This window comes from Cricetulus griseus, chromosome 4 (genome assembly GCF_003668045.3).
Source record: "Cricetulus griseus strain 17A/GY chromosome 4, alternate assembly CriGri-PICRH-1.0, whole genome shotgun sequence".
Taxonomy (NCBI): Eukaryota; Metazoa; Chordata; class Mammalia; order Rodentia; family Cricetidae; genus Cricetulus; species Cricetulus griseus.
This window is the reverse complement of record NC_048597.1, coordinates 128,079,073-128,101,599: the sequence shown is the minus strand read 5'-3', so window position 1 is coordinate 128,101,599 and position 22,527 is coordinate 128,079,073. Positions and strand designations below refer to the sequence as shown.

Genomic DNA, 22,527 nt, shown 5'->3' with positions numbered 1-22,527 from the left:
TCTCAGGTGCCTGCCATATGACTTGGCTCATCCCTTATTTTCTGACTGCGTTCTTAGCCTTTCCAGTTCTCTTTCAGCCAGTGTTTCTAGGCATGCATCTCCTTGACTAGTGTATTCCACACCTCAGGAAACCTCCATTCCTGCATGAACCAGGTGACAGGTCACTAGGTTCAGCTGTGAGCATTTGACACACTCAGCAAATTCCTTAGCCCTTCAGAAGGTGAGATAGAAGCTACGGAGTTGGTTGTGGTGGTTGAAGTGTCTCTTACAAAGTTAGAGGAGTTAGGATACAATGGTGGTGAAGCAGTTTTTAGGTGCATGGGAAACTTTAGATGATATGTAACTGGAAGTTTGACATGTTGGTGATATCTGGGAATTGTCTTGCTGTCACATCTTTGAGGAATGGGCCTGTGGCCTGCAGACCCCAAAGCTCCACCATTAGCTGCAGAGGGGACAGAAAGCATCCCTGTATTTTAGGGAGTCCAAGGGTGCAAGGAATTAACATTTTTCTTTCAACTGTGTGGTGCCGAGAGTGTCCCAGAGAACCCTGCTGTATTCTCTGTGTAGTTAGAGAATATGCTTAACTGTGAGCAGATAGCAGAAATCCACAAGTCCACAGCCTGATTTCAAAGCTTGGCCATCTAATGAGGGTGGTAGCAGTGTCCCACCTTAAGCGACGGCTGTCTCTGAGTCCTGGACTGTGAAGTTAAGTGCTAAGTTTTGTGTCCTCCAAGCAAAGACTGCTATGGTGGCTGATGGAAGGCTGTGTGCAGGGGAGGGGAGGCACTACAGAGGAGGTAAGCCTAAGTAGAAGTGAGTTTACTGAGAACTTAAAGCAGTTGGAGGTGTGTGTGATCTAGGGGGTAGTACAGGGAGGATGAAGGTGACATGTTCACAGAATGCAGGGATGCTGAAGGAAACAATAAGACTACTGACAGCCAGAGGAGGAGCCTAATGATAGACAGCCTTGGAAACCAAACCAAGTCTAACCTCAGAGTGATAGACCAGAAGGTTATATATAAGAGAGTGGCATATGAAAAGGAACCGAAGGAGAGGGGTTTCCCAGCGCCCCGCCTCCTCCCTCCCTCCCTCCCTCTCTCCCCTCCCTCCCTCCCTCCCTCTCCTCCCTCCCTCCCCTCTCCTTTCTCTCCTCTCCCTCTCCTCCTCCCCTCTCCTCCTCCCTCTCCTCCTCCCCTCTCTCCTCCCCTCTCCCCCCTCTCCTCCCTCTCCCCCCTCTCCTCCCTCTCTTCCCCCCTCCTCTCCTCCTCCCCCTCTCCCCCTCCTGCCTCTCCCCCTCTCCTCCCCTCCCCCTCTCCTCCCCTCTCTTCCCCCTCTCCCTCTCCCCCTCTCCTCCCTTCTCCCCCTCTCCTCCCCTCTCCCCCTCTCCTCCCCTCTCCCCCTCTCCCTCTCCTCCCTCTCCCTCTCTCTTCCCTCTCCCCTCTCCCCTCTCCCCTTCTCCCCTCTCCTCCCCTCTCCCCCTCTCCCCTCTCCTCTCCTCTCCCCTCTCCTCTTCTCCCTCTCCTCCCCTCTCCCCTCTCCTCCCTCTCCCTCTCCCTCCCCTCTCCCCTGCCCTCCCCTCTCCCCTGCCTCCCTCTCCCCTGCCCTCCCTCCTCCCCCTCTCCCCCCATCTCCCCCATCTCTCCCCCCTCTCCCCCCTGTCTCCCCCGTCTCCCCCTGTCCTCTCCCGTCTCTCCCCCTCTTCCCCCCTCTCCCCCTCTCCTCTCTCTCCCCTTTCCCCTCTCTTTCCCTCTCTCCCCCCTTTTCCCCCCTCTCCCCTCTCTCCCCTCTCCCTCTCTCCCTCTCTCCCCTCTCTCCCCTCCTCCTCCTCTCCCTCTCTCCCCCTCTCCCCTCTCTCCCATCTCTCCCCTCTCTCCCCTCCTCCTCTCCCTCTCTCCCCCTCTCCCCTCTCCCTCTCTCCCTCTCCCTCTGTGTGTGTGTGTGTTTTGGGTGACAGCATGGCTGATACCTAGAGTTTAAACCTCAAGGGGACTTCTGAGCCTGCTCAGTTGGCATGGTGATAGATGCTGAATCTGCCTTTCAGGAGGCTACCAGTTTCCATGGGAACAGAGTTGTGATGCTGCTTACAGCCCCTTGCCCTGCCTCTTTCCTCCCCTAGAAAACTGGTTTTATTTTAACCCTAATTCATTTTTCTTCAACACCGAGACTCTTTATCCTACTGTTAGTGAGAGAAAGGTCACACCACCAGCAGGCCTGGAAGACAGTCTCAAAGAAAGAGACAGTGTAGAACTGTGGAGGAACATATGTTTCCAGTGCCTCCAAAGCAAGCCAGAAGCACTGGGAGCTCTGCAGTGTATGTGTGTGTGTGTGGGGGGGGAGGGGCGGTGCAGGATTCTGTGGCTTGTGGAATGGCTCTTCATGAAATGGGTCTTGAGGGTGTGGGGAAACATTCAACTCCATAGGATTTCAGAGCATCAGCCTTTATTGAACACAATAGAGAAGACCATTGCCTTCCTCCCAGTCAGGGGCACAGGGAGTTTCATGGGCCTCCCTAGACCACCTACCCAGATACCTGGTGCCCTATGCTGACTTTGGCTTCCTGTCCAGTGTTTTGGCCCCATCTCCAAAACCTTCAGCAAAGGGTCTGGTTTACAAGAGGTTAGGTGACTGTAAGTCACCCTCTTAGCCCAAGGGGGCCTTGTGTAGAAGTCCTTAGCATGCTCCTCCACACAGCCATGCTGTGCAGATATACTGCTGAGCTAGCAAACCATGAGAGGACCTTGATCTCCCTACTCTGGCAGGGTTGTGGGTCCCTGGGTCTGAGCCAGGCCTTACTGGGGCCTTCTGGGTGGTAGTGGCATCTGGAAGGCTTTTGTGGCTTCTTGCAGCTCCTGCTCCCTCTAAGGAAGTTCCAGCAAAGCAAACAGCATTCTGCTCAGGCCATGCATCTGCTTCCAAGTTCTCATTTCAAATATCCCTGGTCTGGCATTTGCTTAAGAAAATAGAATGGGTTTTTGCTAGAGAAGTTCCTTGTGCAAGACAATGAACTAAAATGGGCAAGAAGGACTAGGAACACATGTGATAGAATCCCAAGAGCTTGTAGACATTTGCTGTCTGACCCTGGAATCCCATCCAGACTTTGAGACACACACCACTGCCAATTTTCCTGGTGCTATGTTGACTCTGATTTCTTGGGCAGGATCAGTGCTGGGATAGCCCCACTGTCTATTGCTTGAGTGGAATAGAACTACCGGGGCCTGTTCTCTCATCTGTGGACCCCCTTGCCCTTTGTCAGTACCCAGAACCCTGGTGGCTGCAAGAATGTGTGTCTGTGAATGTATGAGCCCCAAGTGTATGTGAAAGATGTCTTGAGTGACCATAGCCATCTGGTCATAGCTGGACACAGTGTCCTAAGTGTGTGTGTGTGTGTGTGTGTGTGTGTGTGTGTGTGTGTATGCGCTCGTGCATGTGCACTGGTTCTTTCATTGAAGACCATGTAGTAAAATGCAGTGTGTCTTTGGGGTCCTCCAAGCACAGGTTCCTTTAAAGACTGTTGTTCCGTAGTTTGGCATACCCTTCTACTTGGCTAGCCATGGAAAAAATGGAGAAACTTGATTGATATGAACACTCTTGTGGCCATATGGCTAAGTACAGGGTCCATTGTGAGCGCTATATTAAAAGCACACACATTCTTTCTCTACCCTTACATGCATTTGTATATACACTCTTGCTTTCATTGTATTCAAAGCTCAGTCTTTTAGTCACATGACTAGACAATATAAACAATAGCTTGTAAAGTTGCCACATGGCATGCTGCCCCACACCACTCCTGACCCAGCATGATTTTAAGAAACACCATCCTTTGATTGGAGCACATGAGCTCTTGACCCTAACCCCTACACAGGGTGAGCTTGCAGGATAGGGGTGGGCAGTGGTGTTTTGTAGTTTATTTTTTCCTTGATGTGCCCCACTTTCCTCTAGCTTTGGGGCCCCCAACATTCATTGAAAATTGGAGTCTTTTTGACAGTTTTTTAAAAGACAGCCTGGCTCAGCCTAGTGATACATGCCTGCAACCCCAGGTACTCTGGAGGCAGAGGCAGGGGCATTGCATGTTAAGGGTTTTCTAAACTACACAGTTGAGTTGATGTTAAGACCAGCCCAGGCAACTTAGTATCCTCTATCAAAATAAAAAAATATTGTGAGAAGCAAGAAATATATCTCAGTCAGTGGTAGAATGCTTCCTGGTATGCTCAAGACACTGGATTCAATCCTACACACACACACACACACACACACACACACACACACACACACACTTGCCTGGGCTTGACACTCTACCCTGTACTGGGATTTGAAAACTACCTTAGGCTTCCAATATGCAGCCAAGCCTGTGCCTTGTTCCCCTCATCTGCAGGTAGGAACTAGGTCAGGGTTGGACTTTAGAGCAAAGCCATATAGAACTCCAATTTTAGTCCTAGGCTTTCAGATTTATAAGTATAACAGATGAGGCCCAGGAAGGGGCCTCACTTCTTCTTTTCAGGGCAGTCACTGTGTGCTGCCAGCAGGAGATGCCTCAGGCATTAGGACTGCAATTTTAGACTGATCTTGGTACAATATGTCTTTCATGCTTAGTGTATGATCATCTCTGAGGTGAGAGCCCCAACTAGAATGATTGATTTTGTTTTTTGAAATATGGTTTCTCTGTGTAGCTTTGAAGGCTGTCCTGGAACTAGCTCTTATAGACCAGGCTGGTCTGGAACTCACAGAGATCTATCTGCCTCTGCCTCTCAAGTGCTGGGATTAAAGGTATTTGCCACCACCACCCTGATAGATTTATTTTAAATTTACAAGATAAGTATTTCAGCTATGGAAATCATAATTTTATCTTTCTGGTCCAGAAGTGCCTATGATATGGTGAGCACACTTACAAATGCTATTTTACCTGTAAAGTATGATGACTCAGTGACAGGGAGCTGTATTCCTGTCTTTGGTCCTTGGTGTCATGAGTCACTAGTAGCTCCCATCTTGTGCAAAACACAGGGTAAATTTCAGATACCTAGTTTAAAACCATTGCTGAAAGCATTTTTTTTTCCAAAATGGAGTTATCTTTCAGGTAAGCAGGCAGCAATTTTAATTTTGATAAATAATAACGAGTCTCCATAGTAAAGTGGAAAAAAATTGCAGAGCTTTAGTCTTGGTGTCCATGTAGACATAGCAGAGCAGGAAGGGAAAGTGGCCCAATTGCCAGAGTCCCACAGTTGGCAACTGTGCTGTCAGTAACCCTGAAGTGGGGGCTCATGTTTAGTAGCTCGTGGGCCCAAGTGCAGCATTGAGTTTAACTGAACGTGTGTATGTGGGGTGTGTGTGTGTGTGTGTCAGATAAAGGAGCTAGCTGAACGGCCATTGCTTGGCAGAGGCCCAAGCCCTTGGTTCTTCTGCAACGTGAGACTCAGAAACTTCACAGGGAGTCAGGGCACACTGTGCCTCAGCCTGGGACATTCTCTTGCTGACACATGGCCTGGCAGAGTGGCCACCTCTTCTTTTGTCATATTTTTGGAGAGACAGCTGCTCTCCTCACCTTTCTTTTTCTGGTCGGCTCCACTCACTCCTTTCTGTCTTCTACCTTGACCATTTCAAAGCCCATGCCTCTTGTAGTTGCACAGAGGATGGTGGGCACTGCTACCGGGTGACAGTTTTGCGCCTGTACTCACCAGGTCTTGAGGACTGTGGCTCAGCCTGGTGGGTGGCTGAATTTGTGACAGTTGTGAGAAGTAGCTTTGGAATTTTATGAATGAAACAGGCAGACTCACTGCAAGTTGCCATGTGGGGGGACATGAGTCACACAGGAAGGAGGGGCACGTGATTGGCAGTAACACACACATCATTTTCTTTTTCCCAGCTCCTCCCCGTGTCTGCTACAGCCCCAGCAGTCCTGTGCAGATTCTAGAAGAGCCTGCCTACTTCTACCCAGACTTGCAGCTCTATTCTGGAAGGCATGAGGCATCTACTTTGACAGTGGAGGCAAGTGGAGGCCTGAGGGGGAAAGGCGGTAAGTCTTCTTGCTGTCGGTGTGTTGAGAGCTCGGAGGATCAGACTTTCTCATTCTTAGCTCTTCTGCAATAAGTAAACCCTGTGCCTGTGGCTTCCCTTTCCACGACTTTGTTTACCCAAGGTCAATGACAGTCTGAAAATAATAACTGAAAAAATGCTAGAAGTAAATAGTTCGTAAGTCTTAAATACTCTTTTGGCAGAACATTGTCATAACATCTATTTCCTATTGGCTATTACTGATAATCTCTTGTTATTTGTAATTTGTGTTAAATTCATGTACACACACACACACACACACACACACACACACACACACACACACACACACAGGGGATGTGACATTTCCTGGATTTGACACTGTCCTTGGTTTCAGGATTCTCCTGAGGGTCTTGGAATGTATTCTTGAGGGTGAAAGACATGTCTTTCAGACATTTCTTTATTCTCTAGCCTCAAGTTGCCATCCTGAATTAAGAGTTGTCTCAGGCTAGGAGGTTTATTTAATTCATGTTGTACCATGATGTTAACAAGACCATTTGGGGTTGGGATAATTAGTTCAGTTGGTAAGTGCATGTCATCCAAGCACTGGGACCTGAGTTAGATCCCAGAATGTAAAGAAGCTGGTCGTGATAGGACATGCTTGTCAGCTCTGGTGAGGTGGAGAGAGACCGCTCCATAGACTCACTGGTTTAGTTATTGATCCTCCAGTGAGAGACTATCCCAAAGACCAGTGAACTCCTCCCCTACCCCCAAGGCTCAGAGAATATTGTGGAAGAGAGGACAGAAATAACGTAAGAGCTGGAGAATGGGAGGAGTGCTGTGAAGTGCTGTTTCATGACACGGCTGTGGCATAACTTGAACTCACAGCAGCTGTGGGACCTGCACAAGGCCAACCCAACTAGATCACAAATATCCTAGCTGGCAGAGCTGAGTTCAGTGGGCTACAAAAAGTTAAAAGAAAAAAAGAAAAGGAGACAATGGTGAGGACGGTGTGAAGGGGTGGTGCCTGGGTGCCCAGGGTGGGTGTGAAGGGGTGGTGCCTGGGGTGGGTGTGAAGGGGTGGTGCCTGGGGTGGATGTGAAGGGATGGTGCCCAGGGTGGGTGTGAAGGGGTGGTGCCCAGGGTGGGTGTGAAGGGGTGGTGCCTGGGGTGGGTAGTGGGTAGGATTGAGATTCATCATTTACACATATGGAATTGTCAAAGAACAAATAAAGGGTATCCAATTAAGAAAAATAAGGTAGATGGCTCCTGAGGAACAACACGTGACATTGTGACTCCACACACAGGTGCACCCAAACAAACATGCATATTTACCCACACACACACCATAAAGATGGTTTTCTATGTGACACCCTCCAAGGGATTCTTAATGCCTTCATACATTGGACTTCAGAATAACATCATCCAGACCCCGTTATTGTCTGCTCAGAGTCTACATACTTTCTCCTGCCTGTTCTCGAATCCTTTGCCTCTTTTCGTCCTCTGCTTTCATTTTTTGTTTTTGCAAATAAGTCAGTACTTCAAAATAAATTCAAAACCTTAGTAGATAAGGGTCCTCCTCCTTTCTTCTCTTTTCTTTTTGGTTTTTTTGAGACAGGGTTTCTCTGTGGCTTTCGAGGCTGTCCTGGAACTAGCTTTTGTAGACCAGGCTCGTTTTGAACTCACAGAGATCCGCCTGCCTCTGCCTCCCGAGTGCTGGGATTAAAGGCGTGCGCCACCACTGCCCAGCAACCTCCTCCTTTCAAACATCTTTTTAGCAGCGATGTCTCAGGGGGTGGAGAGCGGTGAAGTCGTTTCTGGAAGGATCCCAGGGCTCTTGACAAATGTGCTCCCCTTCCAGAGTAAGAAGAAGTTAGTTTTCCTGCCTGTTGAGACCCATTCCTTTTATTATCCATCTACATGAATCATTTTCCTATTGCAATTCTGTTTTTTATTTGTTTTATCTAAACTTTTAAATTCTTATTTAAAGATACTTGTTCCCTTAAGTCTTCTGGATCTGTGACTTTGGGCATAAACGCTTTGTTCCCTTTAGACCCCTAACTCCAACACTTAATAGTGTCCTCGACAGGAGAAGGGTCACAGCACATGCTTGTTAGGTGAATGGGGGGCAAGTAAAACCACACGGCTGTCTTTCTTTGGGATGTTCATTGTTTGTTACAATTATTAGTTTGGTTTCTTTGCAGGTCTCTCTGTGTAGCCCTGGTTAGCTTGGAAATGACTGTATAGACCATAGTGGTCTCTGGTACAGGGAGGGAAACAATGAAGATTTTGTGGATCAGAGGCAGAGGAGGTCAGAAGCAAGAGGCTTTAGGGGCTGTTTGGAATCTCCCCACAACTGGTTAGCAGAGCCTACACCTGGTGAGGGAATAGAGTTGGACAGAGAGCAGATTGGGACAGAAACTAGGGTTTGCTTCTGCTTTCTTCCTGTCACTCGGTATGAAATTTCTTAATAATCAAGATATGAATAAGACACAGGCTACAGGAGATGGGGAGGAAGGAGGATGTGTTGGAAGTATTTTGCTGTTAAGCGACATCAGCTACCATTGCAGAGGCAGGGTGTGACTCAGGAGTCAAAGACAGGAGTGTACATTTTGTTCAGTGGAGGCAAAAATGGGACTTAGAAAGAGCTTGGGGAAAACACAGACTAGAAGAGGCAGATAGTGTAAATGGAACCAGGAAGGAGATGGTGGCTTGGATGCTAAATCAGAAGAACATTTTAAACAGGGTTAACAACCAGGTTAAATGTTCTAGAAAGGTTACGTGAGTAACACCAGAGTCCCAAAACTGAGGTTGGATTTGGTTACTAATCAGAGCAGAGTGTGTGCAGTGTTTGGAGCACGGGGACAGCCAATGTGGTTGCCTTCTGAGGACAGCCCTGAGAGAAAGAAAGCAGTGATGGAAGACCATCACTAGAGACCTGGCAGAGGGCTGTGGGCAGTATCTTTGTGATTGTTCGTTATATTTATAATGGGAAGACTTAAGTCAGTTTCTGCCACAGTTAGGAAAGAGAGATGTGGAAAGGGAGATCCCATCACAAAGGAGACAGAAAAGGGATGGGGGTGGGGGCAGCGGAGTCTCAGGAAATCTGAGAAACACTCCTTTGAGGCATCGCAGGGTACTGTTTTTAAATGACACCGACTAGAGTGTCAGTTGGTGTCTCCTGGGGACAGCCTGTTAGCTTGACTCCTGTTTGTGTTTCAGTGGAGGACCCTCTCTCCCCAAGCTTCCTGAGGACCCCGGAGGTGGAAATGAGAGGTTCTGAGGACGCGGCTGCTGGAACAGTGTTGCAGCGGCTGATCCAGGAACAGCTGCGCTATGGCACCCCGACTGAGAACATGAACCTGCTGGCCATTCAGCACCAGGCCACAGGGAGTGCAGGGCCAGTCCACACCACCACCAACTTTTCTTCCACGGAGACCCTTACTCAAGAAGACCCACAAATGGTCTTCCAGTCAGCCCGCCAGGAGCCGCAAGGTCAAGAGCACCAGGGGGACAATACGGTGATGGAGAAGCAGGTTCGCGCCACTCAGCCTCAACAAAACAACGAGGAGCTGCCCACATATGAGGAGGCCAAGGCCCAGTCTCAGTTCTTCAGGGGACAGCAGCAGCAGCAGCAGCAACAGCAACAGCAGCAGCAGGGACAGGGGCCCCTGGGCCACACTTACTACATGGCCGGAGGGACCAGTCAGAAGTCCCGCACGGAGGGGAGGCCCACAGTGAACCGGGCCAACAGCGGGCAGGCACACAAGGATGAGGCCCTGAAAGAGCTAAAGCAGGGCCACGTCCGATCCCTCAGTGAGAGGATCATGCAGCTGTCGCTGGAGAGGAACGGGGCTAAGCAACACCTCCCCAGCTCAGGAAACGGGAAGGGTGTCAAAGCTGGAGGAGGGCCATCCCCTGCCCAGCCTGCCTGTAAAGCACTGGACCCTCGTGGCCCTCCACCTGAATACCCCTTCAAGACCAAGCCAATGATGTCCCCGGTCAGCAAGAACCAAGATCACGGACTTTACTACAGTGACCAGCACCCTGGAGTACTCCATGAGATGGTCAAACCTTACCCTGCACCTCAGCCCGTGAGAACAGAAGTGGCCGTCCTGAGGTATCAGCCACCCCCAGAGTACGGGGTCACCAGGTAACTGTCAGCTCAGCTTTGTAAATCTCAGCCATGTGTTTGTAGTGTAGTCCTTGTGAGGTATCTTAGCTTTTTATTAGAACTTTTGTCTTGTCCAATTGGGGGTTCAGATACATGGAAGGTGGAGGCTATAGACTTCTTCCTTTCTTAGCAGAGGGCAGCTGAGGATGAGTGAGAGTGTTGACTTTCTCTCTCTCTCTCTCTCTCTCTCTCTCTCTCTCTCTCTCTCTCTCTCTCTCTCTGTGTGTGTGTGTGTGTGTGTGTAGTTATACATGTACATATAGGTGCATGTGGAGACCACAGGAAAAGGTTGGCTGTCCTGAGTGTTGAGTGTTGTTCTGGTTCCATCCACTTTTTTTTTTTTTTTTAAAGACGGTCTATCCATCTATCCAAAATTAAGCAATTAGGCTAGGCTGGCTGGCTGAGGCATCCGGGGATCTACCTGCCTCTGCCTCGTGCCATCACGTGTAGCTCTCTTGATGTGGGTTCTGGGCACAGGGACTGGTGTCCCTGTGCGTGTAAGGCAAGTACTTCACAGATGAAGCCATCTTTCCAGCCACAAAGTGCTTTTATCCAGTATCCAGCTTCTTGCCTTCAGATTGATGGTCAGGTTCAGCATTTCTTCCTTGTGTGACCCTCTGTGCAGCCTTGGTCCTCAGATACAAACATGGCCTCTTCCCCAAAGGTCCTTGAAGCATTGTCTTTGGGGAAACCAGTATCGGAACCACCACTGCCATTCAGTGTGATGTTTGGTGGGGAAATACGCAGAAAGCACAGGCGATGGGATGGGATAGATAGGCTCGAGGCCTGAGGGTTAAGGGAGCTTCCCATAGAAGGTGCCATTGACTGGGGACTCACAGGGTCAATACAAGTTGTAGGTAGAGGTAGAGAGGCCATCTCCAGATGCAGGAAAGCCCCAGGAGTGGTGTGGAGCCTGGCAGATAGGGGTAGGAAGATGTGACAGAGGGTGTTTGGACAGGGAAGTTGTGGACAATGCTATAGATCTCTGGACGTTATGCTAAGGAGTTTAGTGTTAGTCTGTAAGCAGTGAGAAGTGTGGTGTTTTCAAGCAGAGATTGTGTGTTAGTGTTTAGTGACTAGCTTCAGTGGTGGTGCAGGATGGTTACAGTGAGAGACAGGGCCTTTTCGGGAAAGTCAGAGTTCAGAGAACTGGGGAGGGACAGCAGGAGTAGAGGAGAGGAGACAGCAGGGGTAGAGGAGAGGAGACAGCAGGGGTAGAGGAGAGGAGACAGCAGGAGGAGAGGAGAGGAGACAGCAGGAGGAGAGGAGAGGAGACAGCAGGAGGAGAGGAGAGGAGACAGCAGGAGGAGAGGAGAGGAGACAGCAGGAGGAGAGGAGAGGAGACAGCAGGAAGAGAGGAGACAGCAGGAAGAGAGGAGAGGAGACAGCAGGAAGAGAGGAGACAGGAGTAGAGGAACAGAGACACCAGAGGTAGAGGAGCAGCATCTGCCAAGTGAGTCAGGGAATTAGAACTGAAAGGACTGTGATTGGTGGGACCTCAGAGGAGCAGGGCATGTGTTTGAGGCAGTTGGCCATGAGCCTCTGGGGAGAGAGTGGGAGTGGCCATCCTTGGAGGGAGCTGGGCTGGTGGGAGAAGAGCACAGCCCCTGAGAAGACAGGTGTCACCTGCTATAATTGGATGTGTCATCATCATAGAGGGTTTGTCTGGGTCTAAATTGAATAAGCTGAAGCTCTTGATGTGACCCCAGAGCTGGGTACAGGTCCACCTGGCTGTACATTTTCTGGGAGGGAGCTGGGTGCTGGCTACCTACCCCCCAGCTCTGACACATTTGACTCTAGGTGAATTTGATTGTCATCTTTCTGTTGCTGTAACCTGGCAAACAGCAACATGTAGGAGGAACAATTTATTTTGGCCAATGGTTTGAGAGCGTGGTATCTGTCATGGCCCGGAAAGTGTAATGGAGTTGGGGTGGGGCATGACTTGACCTGTAACTCCTTATATTTCTGTGTTACCAGGGTGCAGAGACCCTGGGGGAGGGATGCCAGAACTTAAATCCCTTTTTTAATTCCGTCTGGAATGTGGTGCCACTCATATTCGGTGTGTCTTCCCACTTGAGTTAAGCATCTCTGGAAACATCCACACAGACATGCCCAGGGCTGTGTGTCTCTTAGGTGAGTCTAAATCCAGTCTAAATGAAAATGAGCCATCACAGTGTGAAGTGGCCCAGCCAGCCCTGAGCCCTCATGAGCAGCAGAGCACATTGTATTCATCCTAGCATGGGCTTAGCCTGACTGTAATGGAGCCCATGAGTTCTCTCCTCTTTATACTAAAAGGATAACTTTCCCTCAAAAGCTGTCACTTCTCTGCTGTTTGTGTCACATTGTCATTTCATAGATCACCTCAAACATTTCTCTCAGCCTCTGGAAGGTCTTGATAATGATGTGAAATCTTTCCAAATGAAGTTTCCTTCTTCCTTGCTGGCCTACAGTTTTTATGCTTTTGTTTTGTTTATCTGTATGTTGTTTTGTTTGAGCACTGCTTGAGTGTCTGATGCTCCTGGGGGCCAGAGAGAGTGTCTGATTATCTGGAATAGGAGTTACGGACAGTTGTGAGCCACCATGTGGGTGGCTGGAATTGAACCCTGGTCCTCTACAAGAGCAGCTAGTGCTCTAGCAGAGCCATCTCTGGCAGCACATAACCTGGACCCTCTTTGTTTCTTGTCAATAAACCATATTGCAAGGTGGGTCAGTGGGGAGCGAGGTGCTTCCTGGAGGCGCCCCTGACTTGTGGAGATCACCATGTGTCTTGAAGTTCTGAGGTCAGAAACAAGGAACATCTGAGGGATTAGAGTTCCCTGCTAAGTTTGGCACTGGAATTCATATGCCTCATCATATGTCACATCAGAATTCTGAGGAGATGTAATAGACTGGCCATTGAGATGGGCCCCAAGGCTATAAAGGCCACTCTGTGAGCACAGCCACAGTGAGCCAGCCTGGTTCCAGCAGGGCAGCCTTTGGCAAGCTAGGTAAACAAACTTGTCTTCACACAGCCTGCTCCAGACTTGTTCAGCAGAGCCTGAACTCTAGGGTTTGAACCTGGTGTGTGGCATTATGAATGACCCAAGAAACAAGCAACACTCTGCTCCTAGGAATCTCACAGGGCCATTCCCTTTTCTGGTGCTTAAGGGGGCTGTATGTTTGTCACTAATGGTGATGACTTAGGTACATATATACATGTATATATGGTACATGGCAGCATAGACTTCTGGACCAGAATGGAACCTGACAGATTCTTGGGCCATCTTCCTGCCTGATGTTGCAAGAGGCCCTAATGGATACCCAGCAATTTGGCCCAACCCATTATGTTTTAAGACTTGGCTCTTTCTTGCCTCCAGACAGATCTAAAGAGTGCATGCTAGAACTTGGGAGAAGAGTGTGACTCCCAGTCACTCATAGAGCTTTTGCCTGCTCGGGTACACTAAAGGCGGAGCTCTCCTGGTGGTTGATGTCATCCCCTTCAAGTCCCTCGAAAACTGCTACACGGCCCAAACATAGTGGACCTGCATCGTCGTGGCCCCTTCTGTGAATGAGCTCAAGTGGCTGTGGGGAAGAAAGAGCTAAGAACAGGAGTGCTAGGACCAGGGGCCGCTCCAAAGATGCTGCTCTGTTCTTCCTCAGGCTCCAGTTTGCTTTCCTTCACCTGGAAATGAAAGTGGGTCACCATGAGGACAAGCTGAGACTAGGGCTGTTCTTGTGAGGATGGTGATGGCCTCCACCCCCAAAGCAAACATTGGCTATTAATTCTGACTCACTCGTGGAGACTTGGCTTACATAGTGTGTGCTGTTAATGGAAATGAAGGCATGAATGAATTCCAGGCATGGTTGGATTTCTCTGCCAGAGCAGTTTGAAGTGTATTAGTCAGGATGTATCTAAGAAAGCTGTCTATGCAAAAAAGAAAAGAAAGAACAGAAAACTAGAACTGCTAAAAAATTACCTATTAATCTTGAATTTCCCAACAAACCACTAACATTGTAAAACACAGGATTTACAAACTAGATGTGATCAATCTTGAATGTTTTTTGCTCCTATGATTTATATACTTTAGTCACGATCATGCATGAAATAAGACAAAACCTGTTTTCTCTAATATCTGTTTCAATTTTCCACTACAAATATGTGGCACTCTGTCACGTCTGTGAAGCGCTCAGTGGACCATGGAGCACTATGGCAGGAAGGCGACTTTTCCCAAGGGCTTACTGTGTGCACTTAGTATGGCTTATATTCCTTAACCTTTACAGCAATTTTAAGAAATAGGAAACAGTGGGGGAGATGGCTCAGTGCTCAAGAGCACTGGCAGCTCTTAGAGGACCCCGATTCAATTACCAGCACCCTCCTGGTGGCTCACAACTGTCTGTAACTCCAGTCCCAGGGGACCTAGCACCTTTTTTGGCCTCATGGGCACTGTATGCACATGGTCCACAGACTCACTTGAAGGCAAAACACATAAATAATAATTAAATCTTATGAAAAGAGAGGTACGATTAAAAAGCCCATTCTTAGGTAAGTAAAACCTGACTTGGAGTCAGAGGTTCTGGTATCAGGTCATGGCCAGCAGCCCCGTGGTGCAGGAGCCATATCAAGCCCAGTGCCCCTTACCGCAGTTCCCCCGAGCAAACACTCAGTGACTGTACATGCAATGGAACCACACTGAACTGCCACTTGAGCTGACATACCAGGAGAATTTGTAATTAGTTTATTGAATCTCACCAAACTCTCCCTCTCCAGATATCCTGGAATATAATAGGTGCAAACTTAACCTTGCTGAGAGCTTCGGGCTGTGGCGTTGACTACAAAATTTACACTCAGGAACTATACAGTCACATTATGGGGAAAAGAAAGAAAGAGAAGAAAGCAAAAGTCTCAGTGCTCTGAATAAGCTTATAATTTTGTGTTGGTCTGCCCATTGGACCCAGGTTGAGTGAACACCTGTAGCAGTGGCTGTGGCTTGCTCCCATTTGAGGCAGATATGTTGTGGAATATGGTCAGCACTGACTTTAGACTAAAGTCTGTTTTAGTAAGGACCACTTAGGAAGAGGTGAGCAGCTGTTGGCAGGTGTCCCTGAAACCTTTCTTCCTGCCTGCTGAGCCTGGGCGTGTCTCTGCCCTTTGTTGGCATGGTTCTGTCATGTCTGTTCAACAGAGGGGCTTTGAGTGCTAGCTCATCTTCTGCTCATCTGTGAATGCAGTGACTTGATTTTTGGCAGGTAGATAGCTATAAGGCAGGGAATGGTGGGGCTTGACTCCAGCCCTCTTTCCTAGGCTGTGGAAAGCTCCAAGAAGTCGGGGCGGGGCTGTGACTTTCCTTGCATAGGGCTGGCTTCTTACTTCTTGTCAGAAACATGGCATTGTCATCACCTTCCTCCTCATTCAGTTCAGCGAATGGGAGGTGAATGTCCTGTGCTGCAGCTGGGGAAAGCTGTCGTTTGACCAAATCGTATACCAGCTATATTCTCTATCAAGATGCACTGAGCATTTCTTCCCTAGAGATGTCCTGGTGTAATGTACAGGGTCATTGTGTTGGCCAATGCCTAGCATCTACAGGTAAACCAGACCCCTTGGCTGCTCAGTGAAAACTTTACATTTCCCTCAGTGAAAATGAGGCCATGTACCTTCATTTAAATTGTAGGTCAAATTTACTGTCAGGAGTGTCAGCCAGACTTGGTGGTGCACATCTGTAATTCTAGCACTTACGAGGTGGAGGCAGGAAGGTCAGTAATTAAGCCAAGGTCATTCTTGGCTACTTGCAAGTTTGAGGTTAGCCAGGGTTACATTAGACCCTGTCTTTAAAAAAAAAAAAAAAAGAATTCAGTAATGCCTACAGCGTTTAGGCTGAATTCTAGCTGGATAAGCCAAGTATAGTGAGTGCCTCATGCATCCTGAGAAATAACTCTGTGGTGTGGGAATTTAAAGAAGCCAGGGTCAATTTCAGGTCACTTTCCCAGGAAACCTGACACAACCCCAGCTGTAATGCATAACAGGGGCACCATCTTTAAACAGAAGGGCTGTTGAACCCACCCACATAGCAGGGATTCTGAGTTTAGTTAAACGAAGAGAGTCAAGCCTTAAACTGAGCACTTAGGAGACCCATGGTTGTCTGCAGGACCAGCAGCTACAGGTGAGGGACTTTTGCTCCTTCACCTTGCAGAGTCTCAGCTTCCTCCTTACTTGTTTGTGTTTTTGAGAGTCTTGTCATTATTGCCCAGCTTGGCCTTGAACTCCTAGGCTCAACCAGTCATGCCCCAATAAGCTGGTTAAGGGGTGTAAGTCATGCCTGTCGTCCTCATCTGGATAATGTTATGAAGAATTTTCTTACAACTGAGTTGCTTCCTTACATAAGCATAATTTTTATTGTAGAAATTATATATACATGTATATATGTCTTTCCTGCTAGTTTATCCCCCAAAGAAAGAAAATACTGATCTTCTATATTTTCCTATTCAAATACAGCCTATGTTAAACATTATTCACTATGTTGCTTTAAGGGTCAGAAAGTTTAAGTTTTGAGAAAATACTGTGAGCTGCAAGACTCTTTCAAAGTGTGAATTTTTTCCTTTTTTGTGGCTTTTTATTATTTTATATCATTGTTTTTCTTAATTACTAAAATAACAACACTGGTAATTTTGTTTATATTAATTTTTATATCATACACATGTATTGCTTAGGTAATAACTGAATCAGTTATTTTCTCCTCGCTGACCAGAAGCTGAGAAAAAAGAGACCAAGGGAAGGAGGGGTTTATTTTTGGCTCCTGGTTTAGGAAGGTCTACATGGTGGGGGAGGCGTGGCTTCCAGAATGTGTGGGTGGTAACTTGGTGTCTGCAGTCAGGAAGCAGAGAGCAGAGAACCACAGGTCTGGGCCCTTAGTCTGTCCTCAGTGCTGCCCATGTGCACAGTGGATCTCTTCTTAGTTAGACTACTATGGGAACATCCTCATAGACACATGCAAAGGTGTGTCTCATAGGTGACTCTAAATCCAGTCAGGTTGATAGTGAAGATGGACTATAATATGAAAAATTTAAAAACTAGCTACATATATCCAATGAAAAAGAATAGAAAAAAATAAAAGAAAGAAACAAAGAGCCATAGTTCCACTAACTGGAGACAATCACTTTTTTTGTAATTTAAATTAGAAACAAGTTTCTTTTACATGTCAATCCTAGTTCTCTCTCCCTTCCCTCCTCCCTTGCCCTCCACTGATCCCCTAACCCAACCCCTTTCTGCTCCTCAGGGAGGATGAGGCCTTCCATAGGGGACCTTCAAAGTCTGTCATATTTGGAGCAGGGCCTAGACCCTCCCCAGTGTGTCTAGGCTAAGAGAGTATCCCTCTATGTGGAGAGGACTCCCAAAGTTTATTTGTGTACTTGGGTAAATACTGATCTACTACCAGTGGCCTCATAGATTGTCCAGACCTCCAAACTGACTTCCTCCTTCAGGGGGTCTGGAACAATCCTATGCTGGTTTCCCAGCTATCAGTCTGGGGTCCATGAGCAACCCCTTGTTCAGGTCAGCTGTTTCTGTGGGTTTCTCCAGCCTGGTCTTAACCCCTTTGCTCATCACTCCTCCCTCTCTGCAACTGGATTCCAGAGTTCAGCTCAGTGTTTAGCTGTGGGTGTCTGCATCTGTTTCCATCAGCTACTAGATGAAGGCTCTAGGATGTCATATAAGGTAGTCATCAATCTCATTATCAGAGAAGGGCGTTTAAGGTAGCCTCTCGACTATTGCTTACATTGTTAGTTGGGGTCAAGCTAGACAATCACTTTTATTGTCTGTTGGGCTATGCAGTAAGATTCTGTCTTGTAACAAACAAAACCGAATAAGAGTCCCAAGAGTACTCTTGAAAATTTTTTTAAAAGTTGCATAAAAGCTTGCACAGACTTAATAGATACATTCAAAACTTGTTTTAGTTTATTTCTGTTAATGTTTATGTTAGAAATTACATATTTGGATGTTTCTCTTTTGTAAATTATTTAACCATATTCTTCATCTGTTTACCCACTAATTTTTATTTCCTGTTGTAGTTCACAAAGTTTGTCAGTCAGACAAACCACTTTTTGCAACCACTGACCTGTATGTAGATACTTATGGAGTTTAGTGTGTAGAATATAGCATGCACTTCCCTTTCTGCCCGTTCATGGTCTGTGACCACATGGGGACAGCAGGGCATTTACCTAAGTTCTCGGATATCAGTGAATTCTGGAATTGGCTTCCAAGGAGAGACTGATTGGTACATGTGCAGTTTGGTCCTGTAAAGTACTGGGCAAGACCAGTGAAATAGCTTGGCAGGGACAGGTACTAGCCACCAAGCCTACTAACCTGAATTTGATCCCAAGGAACCACTTGAAGGAAGTTCAGAGCTGTATCTTCAAGTTATCCTCCCGACTTCTGCACATGTGATTTGATGGGTATATACATACATGCTCTGATGGGCATACACATACATGCATTTGTATGCCCACAAATGTACATACACACGTATATTTATACACATGTATAACACATACATGCATGTACACGCAAACCTATACATATGCATGTGCCCATAATAAAAATGTGATAGAAATGCTGTATGGGCATGTATGTAATGTAAAACTTTCTGGCAACTCTTTCATAATAGACTTTTTTATTTTAAAACTCTACTAATTTGAACTTATACTAGTTTGTGATATGACATACTGAATATCTACAACTTGAGAGAACTCATCCAATTTCTTCTCATGATTAAGAGGTACTATTTAATGGAGCTAATCAATCTTGAGAAACTAGTATTTGTAATTTGGAAATTGGTCATCTCTTCAGTTGGAAGTCTCATAATTCTGCTTTGGACAATTATTTCAACACCTTTCTAGTTTTTAAATTGTGCGTGTGTGCGTGCGTGCGTGCATGTGCGTGTGTGTATGTGTGTGTGTGTGTGTGTGTGTGTGTGTGACATGTGGCGGTTGCCCACAGAGACTAGAAGATGGCACCAGATCCCCTGGAGCTGGAGTTACATGCAGTTGTGAGCCACCCAGTATGGGTGCTAGGAACTCTGGACCTCTACAAGAACAGACAGTGCTCTTAACCATGAACCATCTCTCCTGCCCCTTTTAAAATATTAAATACAGATGAGATTTATTCAAGAGTCTATTTGTTGATTCACTTAAAAGATTTAAAAGACATTTTTGTGCTAAGGGGATGAACCAATCAAATGACTGCTACACAACTTGCAACTTGAAAAGTTGAGTTCTATCCCTAGAACCTGGCATGCTGATGCCTGCCTGTAACCCCAACCATGGAGGATTCTTCAAGCAGCCAGCCTGCCCAGCTGAATCAATGTATTTCAGGTTCAGTGAGAGACCCTGTCTCAAAAAAATGAAGGCAGAGAGTGATTTAGGAGAGACACCAGACATTGACCTCTGGCCTCCAGATACATGTGTGCCTAAATCTTCCTGCACACATCCACACAAACAAATATGTGTGTAGGGAAAGCTGTAGCCACGCCTTCTTAGGGGCTGGCTACAGGTGTGCCTGACCACGCTTGTGAGGGCGTGGTCAGGCACACCTGTAGCCAGCCCCTAAGAAGGCGTGGCTACAGCTTCCCCTACATATGTACACAGCACATAGACGTAACAAAGTCCAATCAAGAGTTCCCACACGCAGTTAATCCAGGTATCTAAAATATTGTCTTTCAGGAAGTAATTAGTATAAAAACCATTGAGATGTTTTCCTTCTAATTTCAAGTCTTTACATTCTGAGTCCTTCACCCAGAGCAAGAGTAAGTGTTCAGCTGCCTCTGTTTCTGTTTTGGACAAGCTGGAGTGAGAGCTGAGGCTGGGTGACATGTCCTGATGTGTCTGGCAGTGCCCTGAAGCTGCTCTGGTTCTTTGCCTCCGTTCCGTGGTGCTGACAGAGGGGCCTGGTGTGGTGGGAGTGTATGCTTTGGGAAGTGTTTTTCACTTTAGACAGAATGTCAGCTCTTGTGGTTCTGTAAATCCTGGGAGCCTTAATTTGCATACTTATGAAATAGAATGATGCTGCACCTGGTGTGGGAACAGTGGATGCCCAGGTTGGTGAGGAGCAGATTAAGTTAGTGCTATTCATGACAGCTGTTTGCTGGTAGAATTTAAAACCTTGTTTAATATGCTTATGAAGACTGTTCTGTGGGGAGAGGAAGAACATGTTACTACAGCCCATTTCTCCAGGCGGAGTAAACACTATTAGAGAAGGACAGAGTGTGGGGATCTTCATGATTCCACAGTCTAAGTAATTGTGATTGGCAGGGCCTAGCCCCTTCATCACAGTGTTGAAGGTTTGTTTCTTCTTTGAAAAGCAATCAAGCAAATAGGAACCAACTTGGTCTCAGAGTTGGGGATTAAATCAATTAACAGATGTGACTTTGTGTCAAATCACTATGAGTCATAAGCTTCTATCCTTGGAAAAACTGTACACTAATAATTTGGTAGAAGAAAAGGCGTGCACATGGAATATTAAGTACTGTTAAAGTATAAATTTGAGAATAGAAATAGCAGAAGGCAGGCAGTAGCAGGTTGTGTGTGTGTGGAGGGGGAGAGGGACGAAGACAATGGTGGAAGTTGAGAGGGAGAATTAACTACACATCCTGGAAGCCAGTCTCCAAAAGAATGGCCCAGGCCATCTCTGACAGAGCCAGCTCTGTACCTCTGTGTCTCTCAGGACACTATTCTCCAGATCATGCTGTTCCTGTTTGTCTTACCTGACCTTGGCCTTGGGGAGGAGAGGGCTTTTAATTCTAATTCTTATGCAGCTATATTAAGAAAAACCAGTTCTCTAGATGGGAACAGTTCACACCTTTGGTGTTTCCAGGCTCATTTGGTCATTTGACCAGCTGACCTCCTAAACCGATGTCTTATAGGAACAGGCCAGTGGAGCCTTCCTTTATTCTTGTGAGAGCTTAGTAAGGCAGTGAAGTGTCTACCTGGCAGATAGGGTGGCCCCTTTGTGGATGTGGTGTGTGCACTTTCTACAGACAACAAAAACCACATTAGACTCTCTTGCCTCTGTTCTATCTCTTGTATTTTGCAGGGTACCTTCTGTGCTCTGTTTTTTTTTTTTTTTTCTAAATAGACAAATAGTGATATCCTGTGTGTGTGTGTGTGTGTGTGTGTGTGTGTTATGCATACATGTGTGTGCAAGGGCACACATGCCACGGTGTAAATGTATGAGGGACAGAAGACAACTTGTGGGAGTTGCTTCTCTCCTTCCGCCATATGGGACCTGGGTACGAACTCAGGTCATCAGCCTTGGTGGCAGGCACCTGTACCCACTGAGCCACCCCAACAGCCTGATACATATTTTATAAAGTCAAAATGAGATGATGACTGCAGTGTAGGCTAACCACAGTGGCTGGACGTAAGAAGTGCTCAGTAGATGTAGCCATAGTCATAGTAAAGCTTTGAAACGTGCTCATGAGTGGTCCATGCCGAGCTCTGTATGAGGTTACAGTGATGGAACACAGCTGGCACTCTCCAGAGCCGTGTGTCAGGTTGGATGCTCTACCACTATCCAATAGGGGAAAGTGACTCACAAGTTGTCAGTTACAGCATAGAAACATATTCACTATGTTTCTCAATAAATGTTGTCTTCCATGCCCTCTTTCCCTCTCTGGCTGCCTGAGCAGTGGACCTGAGAAGCAGAGGTTTCCTCTCCTGCCTGACCATCATCCATCCTACTACAGGCATTATTCTCTGAAAAGTGCTCCTGGGTGATCGATAGGGACAGTGCTTGCTGCTTGGTAGAAGACCCCTGGTCTGGAATCATCTCACCTCTTGTTTTAAGCTTGGCAAGCATGTTTTTCCCCCTGAAGCCTCACACCCTCTCGAAGGAATTCAGCAGGCATCAGGATATGGTCATCAGATTCTGTCTTTCACCTTAAGGAGAAAGGAGGAGGTGGTGTGCATTAACTAAGTGGATTCAAACCCAAATTTAAGTAAATCTCAGAGGTAACACCTCCACTTCCATCTCCAGTCCGTCCAAGAGCAGAGCTGACCACCCCTGGCTTCAAGGACAACAGTTTCATTACCTCTTGTCTTGTGAGGGGCTGCATCAGAGGTGAGAAGGACCATCAGTATTTGAAGTCAGCAGTGCAGCTGTGACTTCCTGGGCTCCACTCCTGACAGGAGTTCCTGTGGCCTGCAGAAACACTAGACAGTGTGAACAGGACTTAGAGTCTGTCTAGTTTGTGGTGGGTTTGTACCTTCTGTGCAGGACAACATGTGGAATGGGCACAGATGCCTCAAACCTCTCAGCCTAAAGGGAAAGCTGTGTAGCTCTGCAGTGTTTGTAGAGAGGAGAAGATGCTGCACAGCTCCCAGTGACTTTTTTTTTTTTTTCT

At 47.2% G+C, this 22,527-nt stretch overlaps 1 protein-coding gene across 2 annotated transcripts in view; it reads left to right on the top strand.

Moving 5' to 3' along the window:
* The window catches only part of Amotl1 (angiomotin like 1), a 78,413-nt gene that overhangs the window by 17,028 nt on the left and 38,858 nt on the right, over nt 1–22,527 (top strand). For both annotated transcript variants that reach the window (XM_027410822.2, XM_027410821.2), the window contains exons 2-3: nt 5,858–6,007; nt 9,208–10,138. In XM_027410822.2, the coding sequence (XP_027266623.1) occupies nt 9,255–10,138 (884 nt within the window). In that variant the 5' untranslated portion in view covers nt 5,858–6,007; nt 9,208–9,254. The remainder of the gene's footprint in view (nt 1–5,857; nt 6,008–9,207; nt 10,139–22,527) is intronic.